Raw genomic sequence first — 18,823 nt, 5'->3', positions numbered from 1 at the left:
AGGAGATATGACCCTGAGAGAGAGACAGACAGAGGAGATATGACCCTGAGAGAGAGACAGACACAGAGGAGATATGACCCTGAGAGAGAGACAGAGGAGATATGACCCTGAGAGAGAGACAGACACAGAGGAGATATGACCCTGAGAGAGAGACAGACACAGAGGAGATATGACCCTGAGAGAGAGAGACAGAGGAGATATGACCCTGAGAGAGAGACAACAGAGGAGATATGACCCTGAGGACTGAGAGAGAGACCTCCAGACAGACACAGAGGAGATATGACCCTGAGAGAGAGACAGACACAGAGCTGAGATATGACCCTGAGAGAGACAGACACAGAGGAGATATGACCCTGAGAGAGAGACAGACACAGAGGAGATATGACCTGAGAGAGAGACAGACACAGAGGAGATATGACCCTGAGAGAGAGACAGACACAGAGGAGATATGACCCTGAGAGATAGACAGACACAGAGGAGATATGACCCTGAGAGAGAGACAGACACAGAGACAGATATGACCCTGAGATGAACAGACACAGGAGATATGACCCTGAGACACACAGGCAGATATGACCCTGAGAGAGAGACAGACACAGAGGAGATATGACCCTGAGAGAGAGACAGACACAGAGGAGATATGACCCTGAGAGAGGTCACATTCTGACAGACAGGAGAAGAACCTGAGAGAGACAGACACCGGGAGATATGACCCAGAGTGATGACAGACACGAGACAGACAGGAGGTGTTGAACCCAACAGACAGATGCTCCACATAGTCTGGGGACACCAGGTGGACAGTTGTGATAGGTCATGAGTTACCTTTTCACGCTGGTGTAGAACCCGACACATGAGGTCATGGTGACCTCCAGACAGACGCAGGCTCCCATGTGATGAGGTCATAGTTACCTTGCACGCTGGTGTTGAACCCAGTGTAATGAGGTCATAGTTACCTTCACGCTGGTGTAGAACCCAGCTGATGAGGTCATAGTTACCTTGCACGCTGGTAGAACCCGTGTGATGAGGTCATAGTTACCTTGCACGCTGGTGTAGAACCCGTGTAATGAGGTCATAGTTACCTTGCACGCTGGTGTAGAACCCCTGTGATGAGGTCATAGTTACCTTGCACGCTGGTGTAGAACCCGTGTGATGAGGTCATAGTTACCTTGCACGCTGGTGTAGAACCCGTGTGATGAGGTCATAGTTACCTTGCACGCTGGTGTAGAACCCGTGTGATGAGGTCATAGTTACCTTGCACGCTGGTGTAGAACCCGTGTGATGAGGTCATAGTTACCTTGCACGCTGGTGTAGAACCTCTGTGATGAGGTCATAGTTACCTTGCACGCTGGTGTAGAACCCGTGTGATGAGGTCATAGTTACCTTGCACGCTGGTGTAGAACCCGTGTGATGAGGTCATAGTTACCTTGCACGCTGGTGTAGAACCTCTGTGATGAGGTCATAGTTACCTTGCACGCTGGTGTAGAACCCGTGTGATGAGGTCATAGTTACCTTGCACGCTGGTGTAGAACCCGTGTGATGAGGTCATAGTTACCTTGCACGCTGGTGTAGAACCCGTGTGATGAGGTCATAGTTACCTTGGGCAGGAGTAGAACCCGTGTGATGAGGTCATAGTTACCTTGCACGCTGGTGTAGAACCCGTGTGATGAGGTCATAGTTACCTTGCGCTGGTGTAGAACCCGTGTGATGAGGTCATAGTTACCTTGCACGCTGGTGTAGAACCCGTGTGATGAGGTCATAGTTACCTTGCGGCTGGTGTAGAACCCGTGTGATGAGGTCATAGTTACCTTGGGCTGGTGTAGAACCCCTGTGATGAGGTCATAGTTACCTTGGGCTGGTGTAGAACCCCTGTGATGAGGTCATAGTTACCTTGCGCAGGTGTAGAACCCCTGTGATGAGGTCATAGTTACCTTGGGCAGGAGTAGAACCCCTGTGATGAGGTCATAGTTACCTTGGGCAGGAGTAGAACCCCTGTGATGAGGTCATAGTTACCTTGGGCAGGAGTAGAACCTCTGTGATGAGGTCATAGTTACCTTGGGCAGGAGTAGAACCCCTGTGATGAGGTCATAGTTACCTTGCGCAGGTGTAGAACCTCTGTGATGAGGTCATAGTTACCTTGCGCAGGTGTAGAACCTCTGTGATGAGGTCATAGTTACCTTGCGCAGGTGTAGAACCTCTGTGATGAGGTCATAGTTACCTTGCGCAGGTGTAGAACCTCTGTGATGAGGTCATAGTTACCTTGCGCAGGTGTAGAACCTCTGTGATGAGGTCATAGTTACCTTGCGCAGGTGTAGAACCCTGTGATGAGGTCATAGTTACCTTGCGCAGGTGTAGAACCTCTGTGATGAGGTCATAGTTACCTTGCGCAGGTGTAGAACCCTGTGATGAGGTCATAGTTACCTTGCGCTGGTGTAGAACCCGTGTGATGAGGTCATAGTTACCTTGCGCAGGTGTAGAACCTCGTGTGATGAGGTCATAGTTACCTGCATCCTGGTGTAGAACCCTGTGATGAGGTCATAGTTACCTTGCACCAGGCCAATGTAGAACCTCTGTGATGAGGTCATGGTTACCTAAGGACTGGTCGCTTAAATTAAGGTGTAGAACCCGTGTGATGTAATCATGGTTGCTAGAACCAGGGTGGGACTTGTGTAGTCAGGACCCAGGGGCCTGATTGAGGTCCTGCAGATCCCTCACCAATCAAACTGCATTCTGAACCGAAGATCATGATAGGTGATTATTGGAGTCATTTATCATGACTGAATGGGGGATTATAGAGATTACTACAGGAGAAATCACAGTTAAACAGCACCACCTTAGGAGAAGAATTGTAACAGTCTGAGGTCCTAACGTTCCCTCCCTGTGCTCCACCCTGGCTGACTCCCTGGCTCCACTCCCTGGGCTCCACTGATGGGCTCCACTCCCTCTCTCCATCTGACTAATCAAACTGCATTCCTGAAGCTCATGACCCCGTGATTAGAGCTCATTTATCTGCGCTGACTGAATGGGGGCAGGTCCCAGACACAATATACAGGCAGAAATACACAGTGCAACCACCACCTGTAGCCCCTGTAACCAGTCCCTTAGCTACTCGTTCCACCTCCCTGTGCTCCACTCCCTGTGCTCCACTCCCTCCACCCTGCTCCACTCCCTGGGCTCCACTCCCTGGGCTCCACTCCAAAGAGACCCTGACGCTCCACTCCCTGTGCCAAGCTCCAACTCCCTGAAGATTCTATCATTAATGAGCTCCAGAACCTGGGCTCCAGGAGTTGCTCCCTGTGATCCCTCCCTATTCAAACAACCTGTGCTCCACTCTGCCTGTGCTCCTCCCTGTGCTCCACTCATAGTTCCACTCCCAGTACCCCTCCCTGTGGCAATGACAAGGAGTCATGTTAACTCCCTGTGTGTCCACTCCCTGTGCCAAAGGGAGGGGTTCTCCCATCTGGAACTCTGAAGAGACAGATCATAGTGTCCAGGTGTAGCAGGGAGTTGCTCTGATGATAACCCCTCACAGACAGACAGACAGACAGGTAGGTCTGTAAACCAGCTGTTTGTTGAGGTCATAGTTAGGGCCCCAGATGGCAATGAGAAGGAGTGTGCATGTTAAACTCAGGTAGTTTGTCCAGGTCTAGGCAGGGAGGGGAGAGATGGACACAGAGAGAGACAGACAGGTAGTGTACTGTGTTAAACTCAGGTGTTTGTTCAGGTCTAGCGGGAGGGGAGAGATGGTTGACAGACAGACAGACAGGTAGACTGGTAGTGTACTTGTTAAACTCAGGTAGTTTGTTCAGGTCTAGCAGGGAGGGGAGAGATGGACACAGAGACAGACAGACAGGTAGTGTACTTGTTAAACTCAGGTAGTTTGTCCAGGTCTAGCAGGGAGGGGAGAGATGGACACAGAGACAGACAGACAGGTAGTGTACTTGTTAAACTCAGGTAGTTTGTCCAGGTCTAGCAGGGAGGGGAGAGATGGACACAGAGACAGACAGGTAGTGTGTCCAGGTGTAGCAGGGAGGGGAGAGATGGACACAGAGAGAGACAGACAGGTAGTGTACTTGTTAAACTCAGGTAGTTTGTCCAGGTCTAGCAGGGCAGAGTGGGTGGTGATCTTAGAAGGGTTGAACTCCGGTCAGTTCCTTGTTAAACTCATAGTTTGTCCAGGTCACGGTTACCTGGGGGAGACAGGGGACAGGATTACAGGGGGACATTCATAGTGTTTCAGGCAAATGGACACAGTGCAGACAGACCCCTATAGTCCTGTACATCTGTCTATATAGTCTCTGGATAAGAGTCCTCTACATCTGCCCCTACATAGTGACTGGTAATCTTAAATGTTCTACATCTGACCCCTTTATAGTCGTTCCCCTCTTATACGGTCCCTGCAGCATCTTACCTCCACTCCCTGCGTCCTCCATCTGGCCCCTATATAGTCCACTACATCTGACCCCACTATATGTCCTCCACTCCCTATATATAGTCCTCCATCTGACCCCTGTCCTCCACTCCCTATATAGTCCTCTACATCTGACCCTATATAGTCCTCTACATCTGACCCCTTTATAGTCCACTCCCTGACCCACTCCCTAGTGCTCTACATCTGACCCTATGTCCTCTACATCTGACCCCTGTATAGTCCTCTACATCCCCTGTGTCCTCCATCTGACCCCTATATAGTCCTCTACATCTGACCCCTGTATAGTCCTCTACCTCTGACCAATATAGTCCTCTACATCTGACCCCATATAGTCCTCTATATCTACCCCTATATAGTCTTGACATCTGACCCTATATAGTTGCTCTGACCCCTATAAGTCCTCTACAGCTGATCCCCAAGTCACTACATCTGACCCTATATAGAACTACATCTGACTGACTCCTCCATTGACCCTATATAGTCCTCTACATCAACCAATTAGTCCACTACATCTGACTCAGTCCAATATAGTCCTCTATTGACAGCCCCTATATAGTCCACTACATCACGACTAAATTCCTCTAAGTCCACTACATCTGACCTCTATTCCCCTAAATAATCAACTACTTGACCTAACCCTAAGTCCACTACATGTTGCTATTCCCTTGATTTCCACTACATCTGATCCTATTCCCTATATAGTCCACTACATCTGACTCTATTCCCTTTATAGTCCACTAAATCTGACTCCCTATTCCCTCATAGTCCACTACTTCTGACTCCTATTCCCTCTATAGTCCACTACCTGACTCCTATTCCCTCTATAGTCCACACTTCTGACCCCTATTCCCTCTATAGTCCACTACATCTGACTCCTATTCCCTCTATAGTCCACTACATCTGACTCCTATTCCCTTTATAGTCCACTACATCTGACTCCTATTCCCTCTATAGTCCACTACATCTGACTCCTATTCCATATAGTCCACTACATCTGACTCCTATTCCTATATAGTCCACTACAGACTCCATTCCCTCAGATAGTCCACTACAGACTCCTATTCCCTCAGACAGACAGACAGACAGACAGACAGACTTCTAGGGTATTCCAGGTATAGTCCATTACATCTGACTCCTATTCCCTCTATAGTCCACTACAGGTCTGACTCCTATTCCCTAATAGTCCAGGTAGTTCTGACTCCTATTCCCTCTATAGTCCACTACATCTGACTCCTATTCCCTCTACATAGTCCACTACATCTGACTCCTATTCCCTATATAGTCCACTACATCTGACTCCTATTCCCTCTATAGTCCACTACAGACAGACCGCTATTCCTCTATAGTCCACTACATCTGACTCCTATTCCCTTTGTCCACTACATCTGCTCCCTATTCCCTCTATAGTCCACTACATCTGACTCTATTCCCTTGTTAGTCCACTACATCTGAGTTTGTCCCTCTATAGTCCACTACTTCTGACCCCTCTATAGTCCACTACATGTTAAACTCCCTATTTAGTCCAGGTCTACCCCTAGGGCAGAGTCCACTACATCTGACTCCTATTCCCTATATAGTCCACTACTTCTGACCCCTATTCCCTCTAACTCCAGGTAGTTTGTCCCCTAGGTCTACTGCAGGGCCCTATATAGTCCACTACTTCTGACCCAGGTAGTCCACTACTTGTTATATAGTCCACTACTTCTGACTCCAGGTCTATAGTCCACTACACAGACCCCTAGACAGTCCCTACTTCTGACCCCTAGGTAGTCCACTTGTTAAACTCAGGTAGTTTGTCCAGGTATAGTCCAGGGCAGAGACCCTATATAGTCCACTACAGAGACCCCTATACAGTTAACTCAGGTAGTTTTCCAGGTCTATAGTCCACTACATCTGACTCCCTATATAGTCCACTGTACTTGACCCCTATTCCCTAGTTTGTCCACTACATCTAGCAGGGCAGATTCCCTATACAGTCCACTACATCTGTACTTATTCCTCTATAGTCCACTACTTCTGACTCCTATTCTATATAGTCCACTACTTCTGACCCCTATTCCCTACTATAGTTAAACTCCTATTCAATAGTGTGTCCAGGTCTAGCAGGGCAGAGACCTAGATAGTCCACTACTTCTGACTCCTATTCCCTAATAGTCCACTACTTCTGACCCCTATTCCCTCAGATAGTCAGACTACAGGTCTGACTCCTATTCCTCAGGTAGTTTGTCCACTACTCTGACCCCTATTCCCTCTATAGTCCACTACTCTGACTCCTATTCCCTCAGGTAGTTTGTCCAGGTCTAGCTAGGGCAGAGATAGTCCACTACTTCTGACCCCTAAAGTCCACTACTTCTGACCCCTATTTCCTCTATAGTCCACTACATCTGACCCTATTCCCTAGGTAGTCCACTACTCTGACTTATTCCTGGTATAGTCCACTACATCTGACCCCTATATAGTCCACTACTTCTGACCCCTATTTCCTCTATAGTCCACTACTTCTGACTCCATTCCCTCTAGCAGTCCACTACTCAGACCCCTACCCTATATAGTCCACTACATCTGACCCTATTTCTCTATAGTCCACTACTTCTGACTCCTATTCCCTCTATAGTCCACTACTTCAGACCCCTATTCCCTATATAGTCCACTACATCTGACTCCTATTCCCTGTATAGTCCACTACACATCTGACCCCTATATAGTCCACTACTTCTGACTATTACCTCTATAGTCCAGGTACTTCTGACCCCTATTCCCTATATAGTCCACTACATCTGACTCCTATTCCCTGTATAGTCCACTACATCTGACCCCTATATAGTCCACTACTTCTGACTCCTATTTCCTAGCAGGGCATAGTCCACTAGACATATTCCTATATGTCCACTCAGGTAGTTTTCCCTGTCTAGTCCACTACAGACAGACCCCTATATAGTCCACTTTCTGACTCCTATTTCCTCTATAGTCCACTACTTCTGAGCCCTATTCCCTATACAGTCCACTACATCTGACTCCTATTCCTTGTATAACTACTCAGGTATAGTCCTACATCTGACTCCTATTTCATAGTCCACTACTTCTGACCCCTATTCCCTTATAGTCCACTACAGGTGACTCTATTCCCTGTATAGTCCACTACATCTGACCCCTATATAGTCCACTACATCTGACTCTATTAAACTCTATAGTCCACTACTTCTGACTCCTATTTCCTCTATAGTCCACTACATCTGACTCCTACCTAGACAGTCCAGACATCTGACTCCTATTCCCTATATAGTCCACTACTTCTGACTTATTCCCTCAGGTATAGTCCACTACATCTGACTCCTATTCCCTATATAGTCCACTACTTCTACTCCTATTCCTCTAGGTAGTGTGTTCCAGGTCTAGTCACTACATCTGACAGACCCTATAGTCCACTACTTCTGACTTAAACCCTCTATAGTCCACTACAGGGCAGAGACCTATTCCCTCATAGTCCACTACATCTGACTCCTATTCCCTAGTATGTCCACTACTAGCAGACCATTCAGACAGAGACAGGTAGTCCACTACACTGACCCCTATTCCTGTAGGTCTACAGGGCAGATAGTCAGACAGAGACAGGTAGTTACCTGTTAAACTCAGGTAGTTTGTCCAGGTCTAGTCCACTACAGACTCCTGGTCCCTCTTAGTCCACTACATCTGAACTCCCTATTCCCTCTATAGTCCACTACATCTGACCATTCCCTTATAGTCCACTACATCTGACTTATTCCTGCAGGATGACCAGGGGACAGGATGACAGGGGGATTCAGGATGATAGTCCATGACATCTGACCCTATTCCCTCTATATATCCACTACATCTGACCCCTATTCCCTCTATAGTCCACTACATCTGACCCCTCATAGTCCACTACATCTGACTCCTATTCCCTCTATAGTCCACTACATCTGACTCCTATTCCTCTATAGTCCACTACATCTGACTCCTATTCCATAGGGGACACATCTGACCCTATTCATAGTCCACTACATCTGACAGGATGACCTCTATAGTCCACTACATCTGACTCCTATTCCCTCTATAGTCCACTACATCTGACTCCTATTCCTAGTCCACTACAGGATGACCCCTATTCCCTCTATAGTCCACTACATCTGACCCCTATTCCCTCTATAGTCCATGACATCTGACCCCTATTCCCTCTATAGTCCACTACTTCTGACTCCTATTCCCTCTATAGTCCACTACATCTGACCAGGATTCCCTCTATAGTCCACTACTTCTGACTCCTATTCCCTGTATTCCACTACATCTGACCCCTATTCCCTCTATAGTCACTACATCTGACCCCTATATAGTCCACTACATCTGACCCTATTCCCTATATAGTCCACTACATCTGACCCCATTCCCTATATAGTCCACTACATCTGACCCCAATCCCTCTATAGTCCACTACATCTGACCCCATTATAGTCCACTACTTCTGACTCCCTATTTCCTCTATAGTCCACTACTTCTGACCCCTATATAGTCCACTACTTCTGACCCCTATATAGTCCACTACATCTGACCCCTATATAGTCCACTACTTCTGACTCCTATTCCCTGTATAGTCCACTACTTCTGACCCCTATATAGTCCACTACATCTGACCCCTATTCCCTCTATAGTCCACTACATCTGACTCCTATTCCCTCTATAGTCCACTACATCTGACCCCTATTCCCTCTATAGTCCACTACATCTGACCCCTATTCCCTCTATAGTCCACTACATCTGACTCCTATTCCCTCTATAGTCCACTACATCTGACCCCTATTCCCTCTATAGTCCACTACTTCTGACCCCTCTATAGTCCACTACTTCTGACCCCTCTATAGTCCACTACATCTGACTCCTATTCCCTCTATAGTCCACTACATCTGACTCCTATTCCCTCTATAGTCCACTACATCTGACTCCTATTCCCTATATAGTCCACTACATCTGACCCCTATTCCCTCTATAGTCCACTACTTCTGACTCCTATTCCCTCTATAGTCCACTACATCTGACCGCTATTCCCTCTATAGTCCACTACATCTGACCCCTATATAGTCCACTACATCTGACTCCTATTCCCTGTATAGTCCACTACATCTGACTCCTATTCCCTATATAGTCCACTACATCTGACTCCTATTCCCTATATAGTCCACTACTTCTGACTCCTATTCCCTCTATAGTCCACTACATCTCACCCCTATTCCCTATATAGTCCACTACATCTGATTCCCTCTATAGTGCACTACTTCCCTCTATAAAGATCCCCTACCCCCCTCTCTGACTGTTGAAGCCTATTCCCTGTGTGGTGATATAGTCTTCAGGTACATCTGAAACTCTGTATATTCCCTTGTCTCTTGGAGTCCACTGCCATCTCTGTTGAGGAGGAGAGGTGTCCTATTCCAGCTCAGAGTCCTGGAATAACAACAATGACCAGGGGCCTATTCCCCCTGGAATAGTCCAACTACTTCCGACCCAGAGCCCTAATAGTCCACTACATCCAGACTCCTATTCCCTGGAATAGTCCACTACATCATGACCCCATCCCCCATAGTCCTGGAATACAACTGACATAACCATTCCAGCCCAGAGCCCTAGTCCAATAACTAACCGGGGGCTTCTGACCCCTATATAGTCCACTACATCTGACCCCCCTGGAATAGTCCACTACTTCCAGACCCTATTCCCTCTATAGAGCCCTGGAATAATACTACATAACCAGGGGCTCCCAGCCATTCCCTGGAATAGTCCACTACTTCTGACCCTATAACCCCTAGGGGCTATAGTCCAGAGCCCTGGAATAACATAACATAACCAGGGGCTCCTAGAGCCCTGGAATATAGTCCAATACATCTGACTCCTATTCCCTCTATAGTCCACTACATCTGACTCCAGCCCATTCCCTGGAATAATCCACTACATAACTGACTCCTATTCCCTAATAGTCCAATACATCTGACTCCTATTCCCTATATAGTCCACTACATCTGACTAACATATTCCCTAGAGCCCTGGAATAATAGTCACTACATCTGACTCCTATTCCCCTATATAGTCCACTACATCAGACTCCCCATTCCCTGGAATAGTCCACTACATCTGACTCCTATTCCCTATATAGTCCACTACATCTGACTCCTATTCCCTAACATAACCAGTCCACTAGAGCCCTGGACTAATAAATATTCCCTCTATAGTCCACCCTGGAATATCTGACCCCTATTCCCCCAGAGTGGAATAACATCTGACCCCTATTCCCTCTAGAGCCCTGGAATACTTCTCTGTATAAAGATATCCCCCTGCCCCCTGGAATTACTGTTGAAGCCAGATCCACAGTGTGTGGTGATATCCAAGTGCTTCAGGGGGCCCACTCCTCTGGAAACTCTGTATGTAGATATCTCCTGTCTCTTGAAGCTTACTGCCATCTCTGTTGAGGGGAGAGGAAGGTGTCCGATACACCGGGGCTTCCAGCCCAGAGCCCTGGAATAACAACAATAACATAACCAGGGGCTTCCAGCCCAGAGCCCTGGAATAACAACAATAACATAACCAGGGGCTTCCAGCCCAGAGCCCTCAATAACATAGTCCAGCTTCAGAGCCCTGGAATAACAACAACATAACATAACCTGGAATAACAACAGGGGCTTCCAGCCAGAGCCCTGGAATAACAACAATAACATAACCAGGGCTCCCAGCCCTGGAATAACAACAATAACATAACCAGGTGGCTTAGCCCAGAGCCCTGGAACAACCAATAACATAACTGGGCTTCCAGCCCAGAGCCCTGGAATAACAACAATAACATAACCAGGGGCTTCCAGCCCAGAGCCCTGGAATAACAACAATAACATAACCAGGGGCTTCCAGCCCAGAGCCCTGGAATAACAACAATAACATAACCAGGGGCTTCCAGCCCAGAGCCCTGGAATAACAACAATAACATAACCAGGGGCTTCCAGCCCAGAGCCCTGGAATAACAACAATAACATAACCAGGGGCTTCCAGCCCAGAGCCCTGGAATAACAACAATAACATAACCAGGGGCTTCCAGCCCAGAGCCCTGGAATAACAACAACATAACCAGGGGCTTAACCCAGCCCAGAGCCCTGGAATAACAACAATAACATAACCAGGGGCTTCCAGCCCAGAGCCCTGGAATAACAACAATAACATAACCAGGGGCTTCCAGCCCAGAGCCCTGGAATAACAACAATAACATAACCAGGGGCTTCCAGCCCAGAGCCCTGGAATAACAACAATAACATGACCAGGGGCTTCCAGCCCAGAGCCCTGGAATAACAACAATATCATAACCAGGGGCTTCCAGCCCAGAGCCCTGGAATAACAACAATAACATAACCAGGGGGCTTCCAGCCCAGAGCCCTGGAATAACAACAAGCCCAGAGCCCTGGAATAACATAACCAGGGGCTTCCAGCCCAGAGCCCTGGAGCCCATAACCAGGAATAACAACAATAACATAACCAGGGGCTTCCAGCCCAGAGCCCTGGAACAACAACAATAACATAACAAAGCAACCCACCCTTTAGGAATGTACTTTGTACATACATTTTAGTCCATTGCCTCTGATATTCTCATGCTCATAATTACTATGTTATTATATTTTGCTCTGTACGTGTCCTTGCGTATCTTGAAAAGAGTGAATAAAATGTACTATTATTCTGAATATTAGTATTGTACAAATTTTTGTATGGGTGTGTCCCTGTGGGACAGCAGCAGGTGTGTGTGTGTGTGTGTACCTGTACAGCAGCAGGTGTGTGTGTGTACCTGTACAGCAGCAGGTGTGTGTGTGTGTGTGCCTGTACAGCAGCAGGTGGTCGTCTACTATGTTAGCCAGGTGTGTGTGTGTGTGTGTGTACCTGTACAGCAGCAGGTGTGTGTGTGTGTGTGTACCTGTAGAGCAGCAGGTGTTTGGAGGTAGAGATGAGCCACTCTGATCCTCTCAGGACGTGGCTGACCTTCATCAGGTGGTCGTCTACTACGTTAGCCAGGTGATAGGTGGGGAAACCATCAGCTTTCAACACAACAGGGTCTCCTTCAACCTGGAGCAGGAGCAGAAACTATTCACACCGTTCTGACTTTTCCCCACATTTTGTTGTGTTACAGCCTGAATTCAAAAATTTAAATGGATATTTTTGTTCGCTACTGGCCAACACACAACATCCCATAATGTCAAAGTGGAATTCTGTTATTCCATTTTGTTTTATACAAATTAATAAAAAAAATGAAAAGCTGAAATGTCTTGAGTCAATGTTTAACCCCTTTGTTACGGCAAGTCTAAATCAGTTCAGGAGTAAACATGGGCTTAACAAGTCAGATAATAAAGTTGCATGGCCTCACTCTGTGTTCAATAATAGTGTTTATCATGATTTTTTTAATGACTACCTCAACTCTGTACCCTACACATACAATTATCTGTATTTCAGTGAATTTCAAAACACAAATTCAACCACAAAGACCAGGGAGGTTTTCCAATGCCTCGCAACGAAGGGCCCCTATTGGTAGATGGGTAAAACAAACATTAAAAAGCAGATTGAATATCCCTTTGGGAAGAGGAAGGAGTAGATGTTCTCTATCCATCTACTACATTTTCCAGGTGGGGAACCGTCAGATTAACACGGGGTCTCCTTTAACTTGGGATGGGAGGCGGAGTTTCAATTATATGTGTTTTGAAATAAGAAAAGGACTTGCAAATCTGAGGTTACTTGTTGCCGGGCGTCGGAAATTTAAAAACATTTAAAAATGTCACACTGCTTGCGGGTACAGCTTGTGTTGATCTATCTCACATATCTGCTGGTTTACCTGGGCCACCTCATGACGGTTCCAGCCAAAGACCAGGTCGTTGAAGGGTTCTACTCCAGACGGAACCTGATCACGGTACAGCCTGTGTTTATCTATCTCACATATCTGCTGGTTTACCTGGGCCACCTCATGACGGTTCCAGCCAAAGACCAGGTCGTTGAAGGGTTCTACTCCAGACTCCAGACGGAACCTGATCACGGTACAGCCTGTGTTTATCTATCTCACATATCTGCTGGTTTACCTGGGCCACCTCATGACGGTTCCAGCCAAAGACCAGGTCGTTGAAGGGTTCTACCAGACTCCAGTCGGAACCTGATCACATGGGGACCTTCTGATCCAGCTCTCCTCTAGCTGGTCTGGGCGGAGGTGTCTGCACCTGTTGTCATACCTGCAGTAGAGGAATGTTCAGTAACGTGTGTGAGTATTTAGTCTATTTAAACATGTTATTAGACAGACAATAGATCGTCAGGTAGCTGGCTCATCCATGTTATTGGGGCTCCCGAGGAGGTGCAGCGGGTCGAAGGCCCTGCATCTCAGTGCTAGAGGCGTCACTACAGACCCTGGTTCGATTCCAGGCTGTATCACAGCGGTCTAAGGCACTGCATCTCAGTGCTAGAGGCGTCACTACAGACCCTGGTTCAATTCCAGGCTGTATCACAACCCGGCCGTGATTGGGAGTTCCATAGGGCGGGGCCGCACCATTGGCCCAGCGTCGTCCGGGTTTGGCCGGGGAGTCAGTGGAAATAACAATTTGTTAACTGACTTTCCTAGTTAAATGAAATAAATAAAAGTATGTGTGTGTTTAGTCAACTCACCGCGGTGTCTGTCCACTGCGTAGGGCCTCTCTCTTCAGTAATTCTAGTCTCTGCTGGCTGCAGAAGCAGTGGTAGGCCTTCCCTGTCTGGACCAAGGAGTCAGCAGCCTGGCTGTACAGGGACAGCCTCTGGGACTGGAGGTAGGGACCGTACTGGCCTCCTCCACGGGGACTCTCGTCTGGGGGGATACCTGGGGAGGGAAGGATGGAGATGGACGGTATCCACGTTAGCCCCCATTATTACATGGGCAAAAATGCAATTATGACTGGTCGGAGTCCACAGCGTGTTCTAGAATGTAAACAATGCTGTGGAACTGAATGTCTAGAATCTGAATTAGATTCCAAATACTTGGAATGTGTTGGAACGCTCACGGGTTCTAACGTCTGTTGTAAAAGTTGTCCAAACTCCTTAATATCTAAATATGTCTCTGTTCCTACCAGACCCCCCCAGCATGAACTCTACACTCAGCCACTCCCTGCACCAGTCTGTCCTACCAGACCCCCCCAGCATGAACTCTACAGACTCAGCCACTCCCTGCACCAGTCTGTCCTACCAGACCCCCCCAGTATGAACTCTACACTCAGCCACTCCCTGCACCAGTCTGTCCTACCAGACCCCCCCCAGTATGAACTCTATAGACTCAGCCACTCCCTGCACCAGTCTGTCCTACCAGACCCCCCCAGTATGAACTCTATACTCAGCCACTCCCTGCACCAGTCTGTCCTACCAGACCCCCCCAGTATGAACTCTATAGACTCAGCCACTCCCTGCACCAGTCTGTCCTACCAGACCCCCAGTATGAACTCTACCAGACTCAGCCACTCCCTGCACCAGTCTGTCCTACCAGACCCCCCAGCATGAACTCTACAGACTCAGCCACTCCCTGCACCAGTCTGTCCTACCAGACCCCCCAGCATGAACTCTACAGACTCAGCCACTCCCTGCACCAGTCTGTCCTACCAGACCCCCAGCATGAACTCTACAGACTCAGCCACTCCCTGCACCAGTCTGTCCTACCAGACCCCCAGCATGAACTCTACAGACTCAGCCACTCCCTGCACCAGTCTGTCCTACCAGACCCCCAGCATGAACCACTCTACAGACTCAGCCACTCCCTGCACCAGTCTGTCCTACCAGACCCCCAGCATGAACTCTACAGACTCAGCCACTCCCTGCACCAGTCTGTCCTACCAGACCCCCCAGCATGAACTCTACAGACTCAGCCACTCCCTGCACCAGTCTGTCCTACCAGACCCCCCAGCATGAACTCTACAGACTCAGCCACTCCCTGCACCAGTCTGTCCTCCAGACCCCCAGTATGAACTCTGTGTCCACTCCCTGGTGTCTGTCCTGTGTGTGTGTGTACCCCCAGTGTGTGTATGTGTGTGTGTGTAGGTGTGTGTACTCTGTGTGTTTAGTCTGTGTACCAACCCCCCATGTTTGTGTGTAGGTGTGTGTGTTTAGACTGTGTGTGTGTGCCAGTGTGTGTGTGTGTGTAGGTGTGTGTGTTATTAAGTCTGTCCTACCAGCCCATGAACATATCCTCTATAGACTCTGCAGCTCCCTGCACCAGTCTGCTCTGGTCTGTGTTTAGGTGTGTGTGTGTAGGTGTGTGTGTGTGTGTGGTGTAGTGTGTGTGTGTGTAGGTGTGTGTAGGTGTGTGTGTTATTAAGTCTGTCCTACCAGCCCACCCAACATATCCTCTATAGACTCAGCCAGCTCCCTGCACCAGTCTGCTCTGGTCTGTGTTTAGGTGTGTGTGTGTTGGTGTGTGTGTGTGTGTGTGTGTGTAGGTGTGTGTAGGTGTGTGTGTGTGTAGGTGTGTAGGTGTGTGTGTTATTAAGTCTGTCCCTACCAGCCCACTCCAACATATCCTCTATAGACTCTGCAGCTCCCTGCACCAGTCTGCTCTGGTCTGTGTTTAGGTGTGTGTAGGTGTGTGTGTAGGTGTGTGTGTGTGTGTAGGTGTGTGTGTGTGTGGTGTGTGTAGGTGTGTGTTATGTGTGTGTTATTAAGTCTGTCCCTACCAGCCCACTCCAACATATCCTCTATAGACTCTGCAGCTCCCTGCACCAGTCTGCTCTGGTCTGTGTTTAGGTGTGTGTGTGTGTGGTGTGTGTAGGTGTGTGTGTGTGTGTAGGTGTGTGTGTGTGGTGTGTGTAGGTGTGTGTGTGTGTTCCTGGTGTGTGTGTGTGTAGGTGTGTGTTGGTGTGTGTAGGTGTGTGTAGGTGTGTGTGTTATTAAGTCTGTCCTACCAGCCCACTCCAACATATCCTCTATAGACTCTGCAGCTCCCTGCACCAGTCTGCTCTGGTCTGTGTTTAGGTGTGTGTGTGTGTGTGTAGGTGTGTGTAGGTGTGTGTAGGTGTGTGTGTTATTAAGTCTGTCCTACCAGCCCACTCCAACATATCCTCTATAGACTCTGCAGCTCCCTGCACCAGTCTGCTCTGGTCTGTGTTTAGGTGTGTGTGTGTGTGTGTGTGTGTGTAGGTGTGTGTGTGTGTGTGTGTGTATTGTGTGTGTTATTAAGTCTGTCCTACCAGCCCACTCCAACATATCCTCTATAGACTCTGCAGCTCCCTGCACCAGTCTGCTCTGGTCTGTGTGTAGGTGTGTGTGTGTGTAGGTGTGTGTGGTGTGTGTGTGTGTGTGTGTGTAGGTGTGTGTGTTATTAAGTCTGTCCTACCAGCCCCTCCAACATATCCTCTATTAGACTCGCAGCTCCCTGCACCAGTCTGCTCTGGTCTGTGTTTAGGTGTGTGTGTGTGTGTGTGTGTGTGTGTAGTGTGTGTGTAGGTGTGTGTGTTATTAAGTCTGTCCTACCAGCCCACTCCAACATATCCTCTATAGACTCTGCAGCTCCCTGCACCAGTCTGCTCTGGTCTGTGTTTAGGTGTGTGTGTGTGTAGGTGTGTGTAGGTGTGTGTGTTATTAAGTCTGTCCTACCAGCCCACTCCAACATATCCTCTATAGACTCTGCAGCTCCCTGCACCAGTCTGCTCTGGTCTGTGTGTAGGTGTGTGTGTGTGTAGGTGTGTGTAGGTGTGTGTGTGTGTAGGTGTGTGTAGGTGTGTGTGTTATTAGTCTGTCCTACCAGCCCACTCCAACATATCCTCTATAGACTCTGCAGCTCCCTGCACCAGTCTGCTCTGGTCTGTGTTTAGGGTGTGTGTGTGTAGGTGTGTGTTGGTGTGTGTAGGTGTGTGTGTTATTAAGTCTGTCCTACCAGCCCACTCCAACATATCCTCTATAGACTCTGCAGCTCCCTGCACCAGTCTGCTCTGGTCTGTGTTTAGGTGTGTGTGTGTAGGTGTGTGTGTAGGTGTGTGTGTGTGTGTGTGTGTAGGTGTGTGTGTGTAGGTGTGTGTGTTATTAAGTCTGTCCTACCAGCCCACTCCAACATATCCTCTATAGACTCTGCAGCTCCCTGCACCAGTCTGCTCTGGTCTGTGTTTAGGTGTGTGTGTGTGTAGGTGTGTGTAGGTGTGTGTGTGTAGGTGTGTGTGTGTGTAGGTGTGTGTGTGTGTGTTGGTGTGTGTGTTATTAAGTCTGTCCTACCAGCCCACTCCAACATATCCTCTATAGACTCTGCAGCTCCCTGCACCAGTCTGCTCTGGTCTGTGTGTAGGTGTGTGTGTTTAGGTGTGTGTGTGTGTGTGTGTAGGTGTGTGTGTGTAGGTGTGTGTAGGTGTGTGTAGGTGTGTGTGTTATTAAGTCTGTCCTACCAGCCCACTCCAACATATCCTCTATAGACTCTGCAGCTCCCTGCACCAGTCTGCTCTGGTCTGTGTTTAGGTGTGTGTGTGTGTGGTGTGTGTGGTGTGTGTAGGTGTGTGTGTTATTAAGTCTGTCCTACCAGCCCACTCCAACATATCCTCTATAGACTCTGCAGCTCCCTGCACCAGTCTGCTCTGGTCTGTGTTTAGGTGTGGTGTGTGTGTGTGTGTAGGTGTGTGTGTGTGTGTGTAGGTGTGTGTGTTTATTAAGTCTGTCCTACCAGCCCACTCCAACATATCCTCTATAGACTCTGCAGCTCCCTGCACCAGTCTGCTCTGGTCTGTGTTTAGGTGTGTGTGTGGTGTGTGTGTGTGTGTGTGTGTGTGGTGTGTGTGTGTGTGTTAAGTCTGTCCTAGACCCCCCATTGTGTGTGTAGGTGTGTGTGTTAGTCAGCCCACTCCAACATATCCTCTATAGACTCTGCAGCTCCCTGCACCAGTCTGCTCTGGTCTGTGTGTAGGTGTGTGTGTGTGTGTGTAGGTGTGTGTAGGTGTGTGTGTTATTAAGTCTGTCCTACCAGCCCACTCCAACATATCCTCTATAGACTCTGCAGCTCCCTGCACCAGTCTGCTCTGGTCTGTGTTTAGGTGTGTGTGTGTGTGTGTGTGTGTAGGTGTGTGTATTAAGTCTGTCCTACCAGCCCACTCCAACATATCCTCTATAGACTCTGCAGCTCCCTGCACCAGTCTGCTCTGGTCTGTGTTTAGGTGTGTGTGTAGGTGTGTGTGTGTAGTGTGTAGGTGTGTGTGGTGTGTGTAGGTGTGTGTGTTATTAAGTCTGTCCTACCAGCCCACTCCAACATATCCTCTATAGACTCTGCAGCTCCCTGCACCAGTCTGCTCTGGTCTGTGTTTAGGTGTGTGTGTGTGGTGTGTGTGTGTGTGTTGGTGTGTGTAGGTGTGTGTGTTATTAAGTCTGTCCTACCAGCCCACTCCAACATAT

At 48.4% G+C, this 18,823-nt stretch overlaps 1 protein-coding gene and 1 long non-coding RNA gene across 10 annotated transcripts in view; both read right to left on the bottom strand.

Moving 5' to 3' along the window:
- Window positions 1-1,085: 1,085 nt before the first annotated feature.
- Window positions 1,086-2,292, bottom strand: LOC127927589 (uncharacterized). 9 transcript variants are annotated; one of them, XR_008128091.1, is made up of 4 exons: window positions 2,011-2,292; window positions 1,888-1,969; window positions 1,721-1,763; window positions 1,086-1,595 (listed from the first exon to the last, which is right to left on the bottom strand). It is a non-coding gene; the product is annotated as an uncharacterized LOC127927589 (long non-coding RNA). The 9 variants fall into 9 exon arrangements; XR_008128092.1 differs by lacking the exon at window positions 1,721-1,763 and adding an exon at window positions 1,637-1,679; XR_008128087.1 differs by having other exon boundaries at window positions 1,888-2,292.
- A 1,832-nt stretch (window positions 2,293-4,124) lies between these two features.
- The window catches only part of LOC127927588 (probable glutamate--tRNA ligase, mitochondrial), a 19,981-nt gene continuing 5,282 nt past the window's right edge, over window positions 4,125-18,823 (bottom strand). Inside the window, exons 3-9 of the mRNA XM_052514217.1 lie at window positions 15,960-16,019; window positions 14,105-14,294; window positions 13,610-13,677; window positions 13,407-13,495; window positions 12,381-12,529; window positions 10,888-10,948; window positions 4,125-4,187 (exon numbers count right to left, since the gene is read on the bottom strand). Of these exons, the coding sequence (XP_052370177.1) occupies window positions 4,125-4,187; window positions 10,888-10,948; window positions 12,381-12,529; window positions 13,407-13,495; window positions 13,610-13,677; window positions 14,105-14,294; window positions 15,960-16,019 (680 nt within the window). The remainder of the gene's footprint in view (window positions 4,188-10,887; window positions 10,949-12,380; window positions 12,530-13,406; window positions 13,496-13,609; window positions 13,678-14,104; window positions 14,295-15,959; window positions 16,020-18,823) is intronic.

Source organism: Oncorhynchus keta, unplaced genomic scaffold, assembly GCF_023373465.1.
Source record: "Oncorhynchus keta strain PuntledgeMale-10-30-2019 unplaced genomic scaffold, Oket_V2 Un_scaffold_15414_pilon_pilon, whole genome shotgun sequence".
NCBI lineage: Eukaryota > Metazoa > Chordata > Actinopteri > Salmoniformes > Salmonidae > Oncorhynchus > Oncorhynchus keta.
Note: the sequence above shows the minus strand (reverse complement) of the source record. Positions and strands in the feature narration are given on the sequence as shown.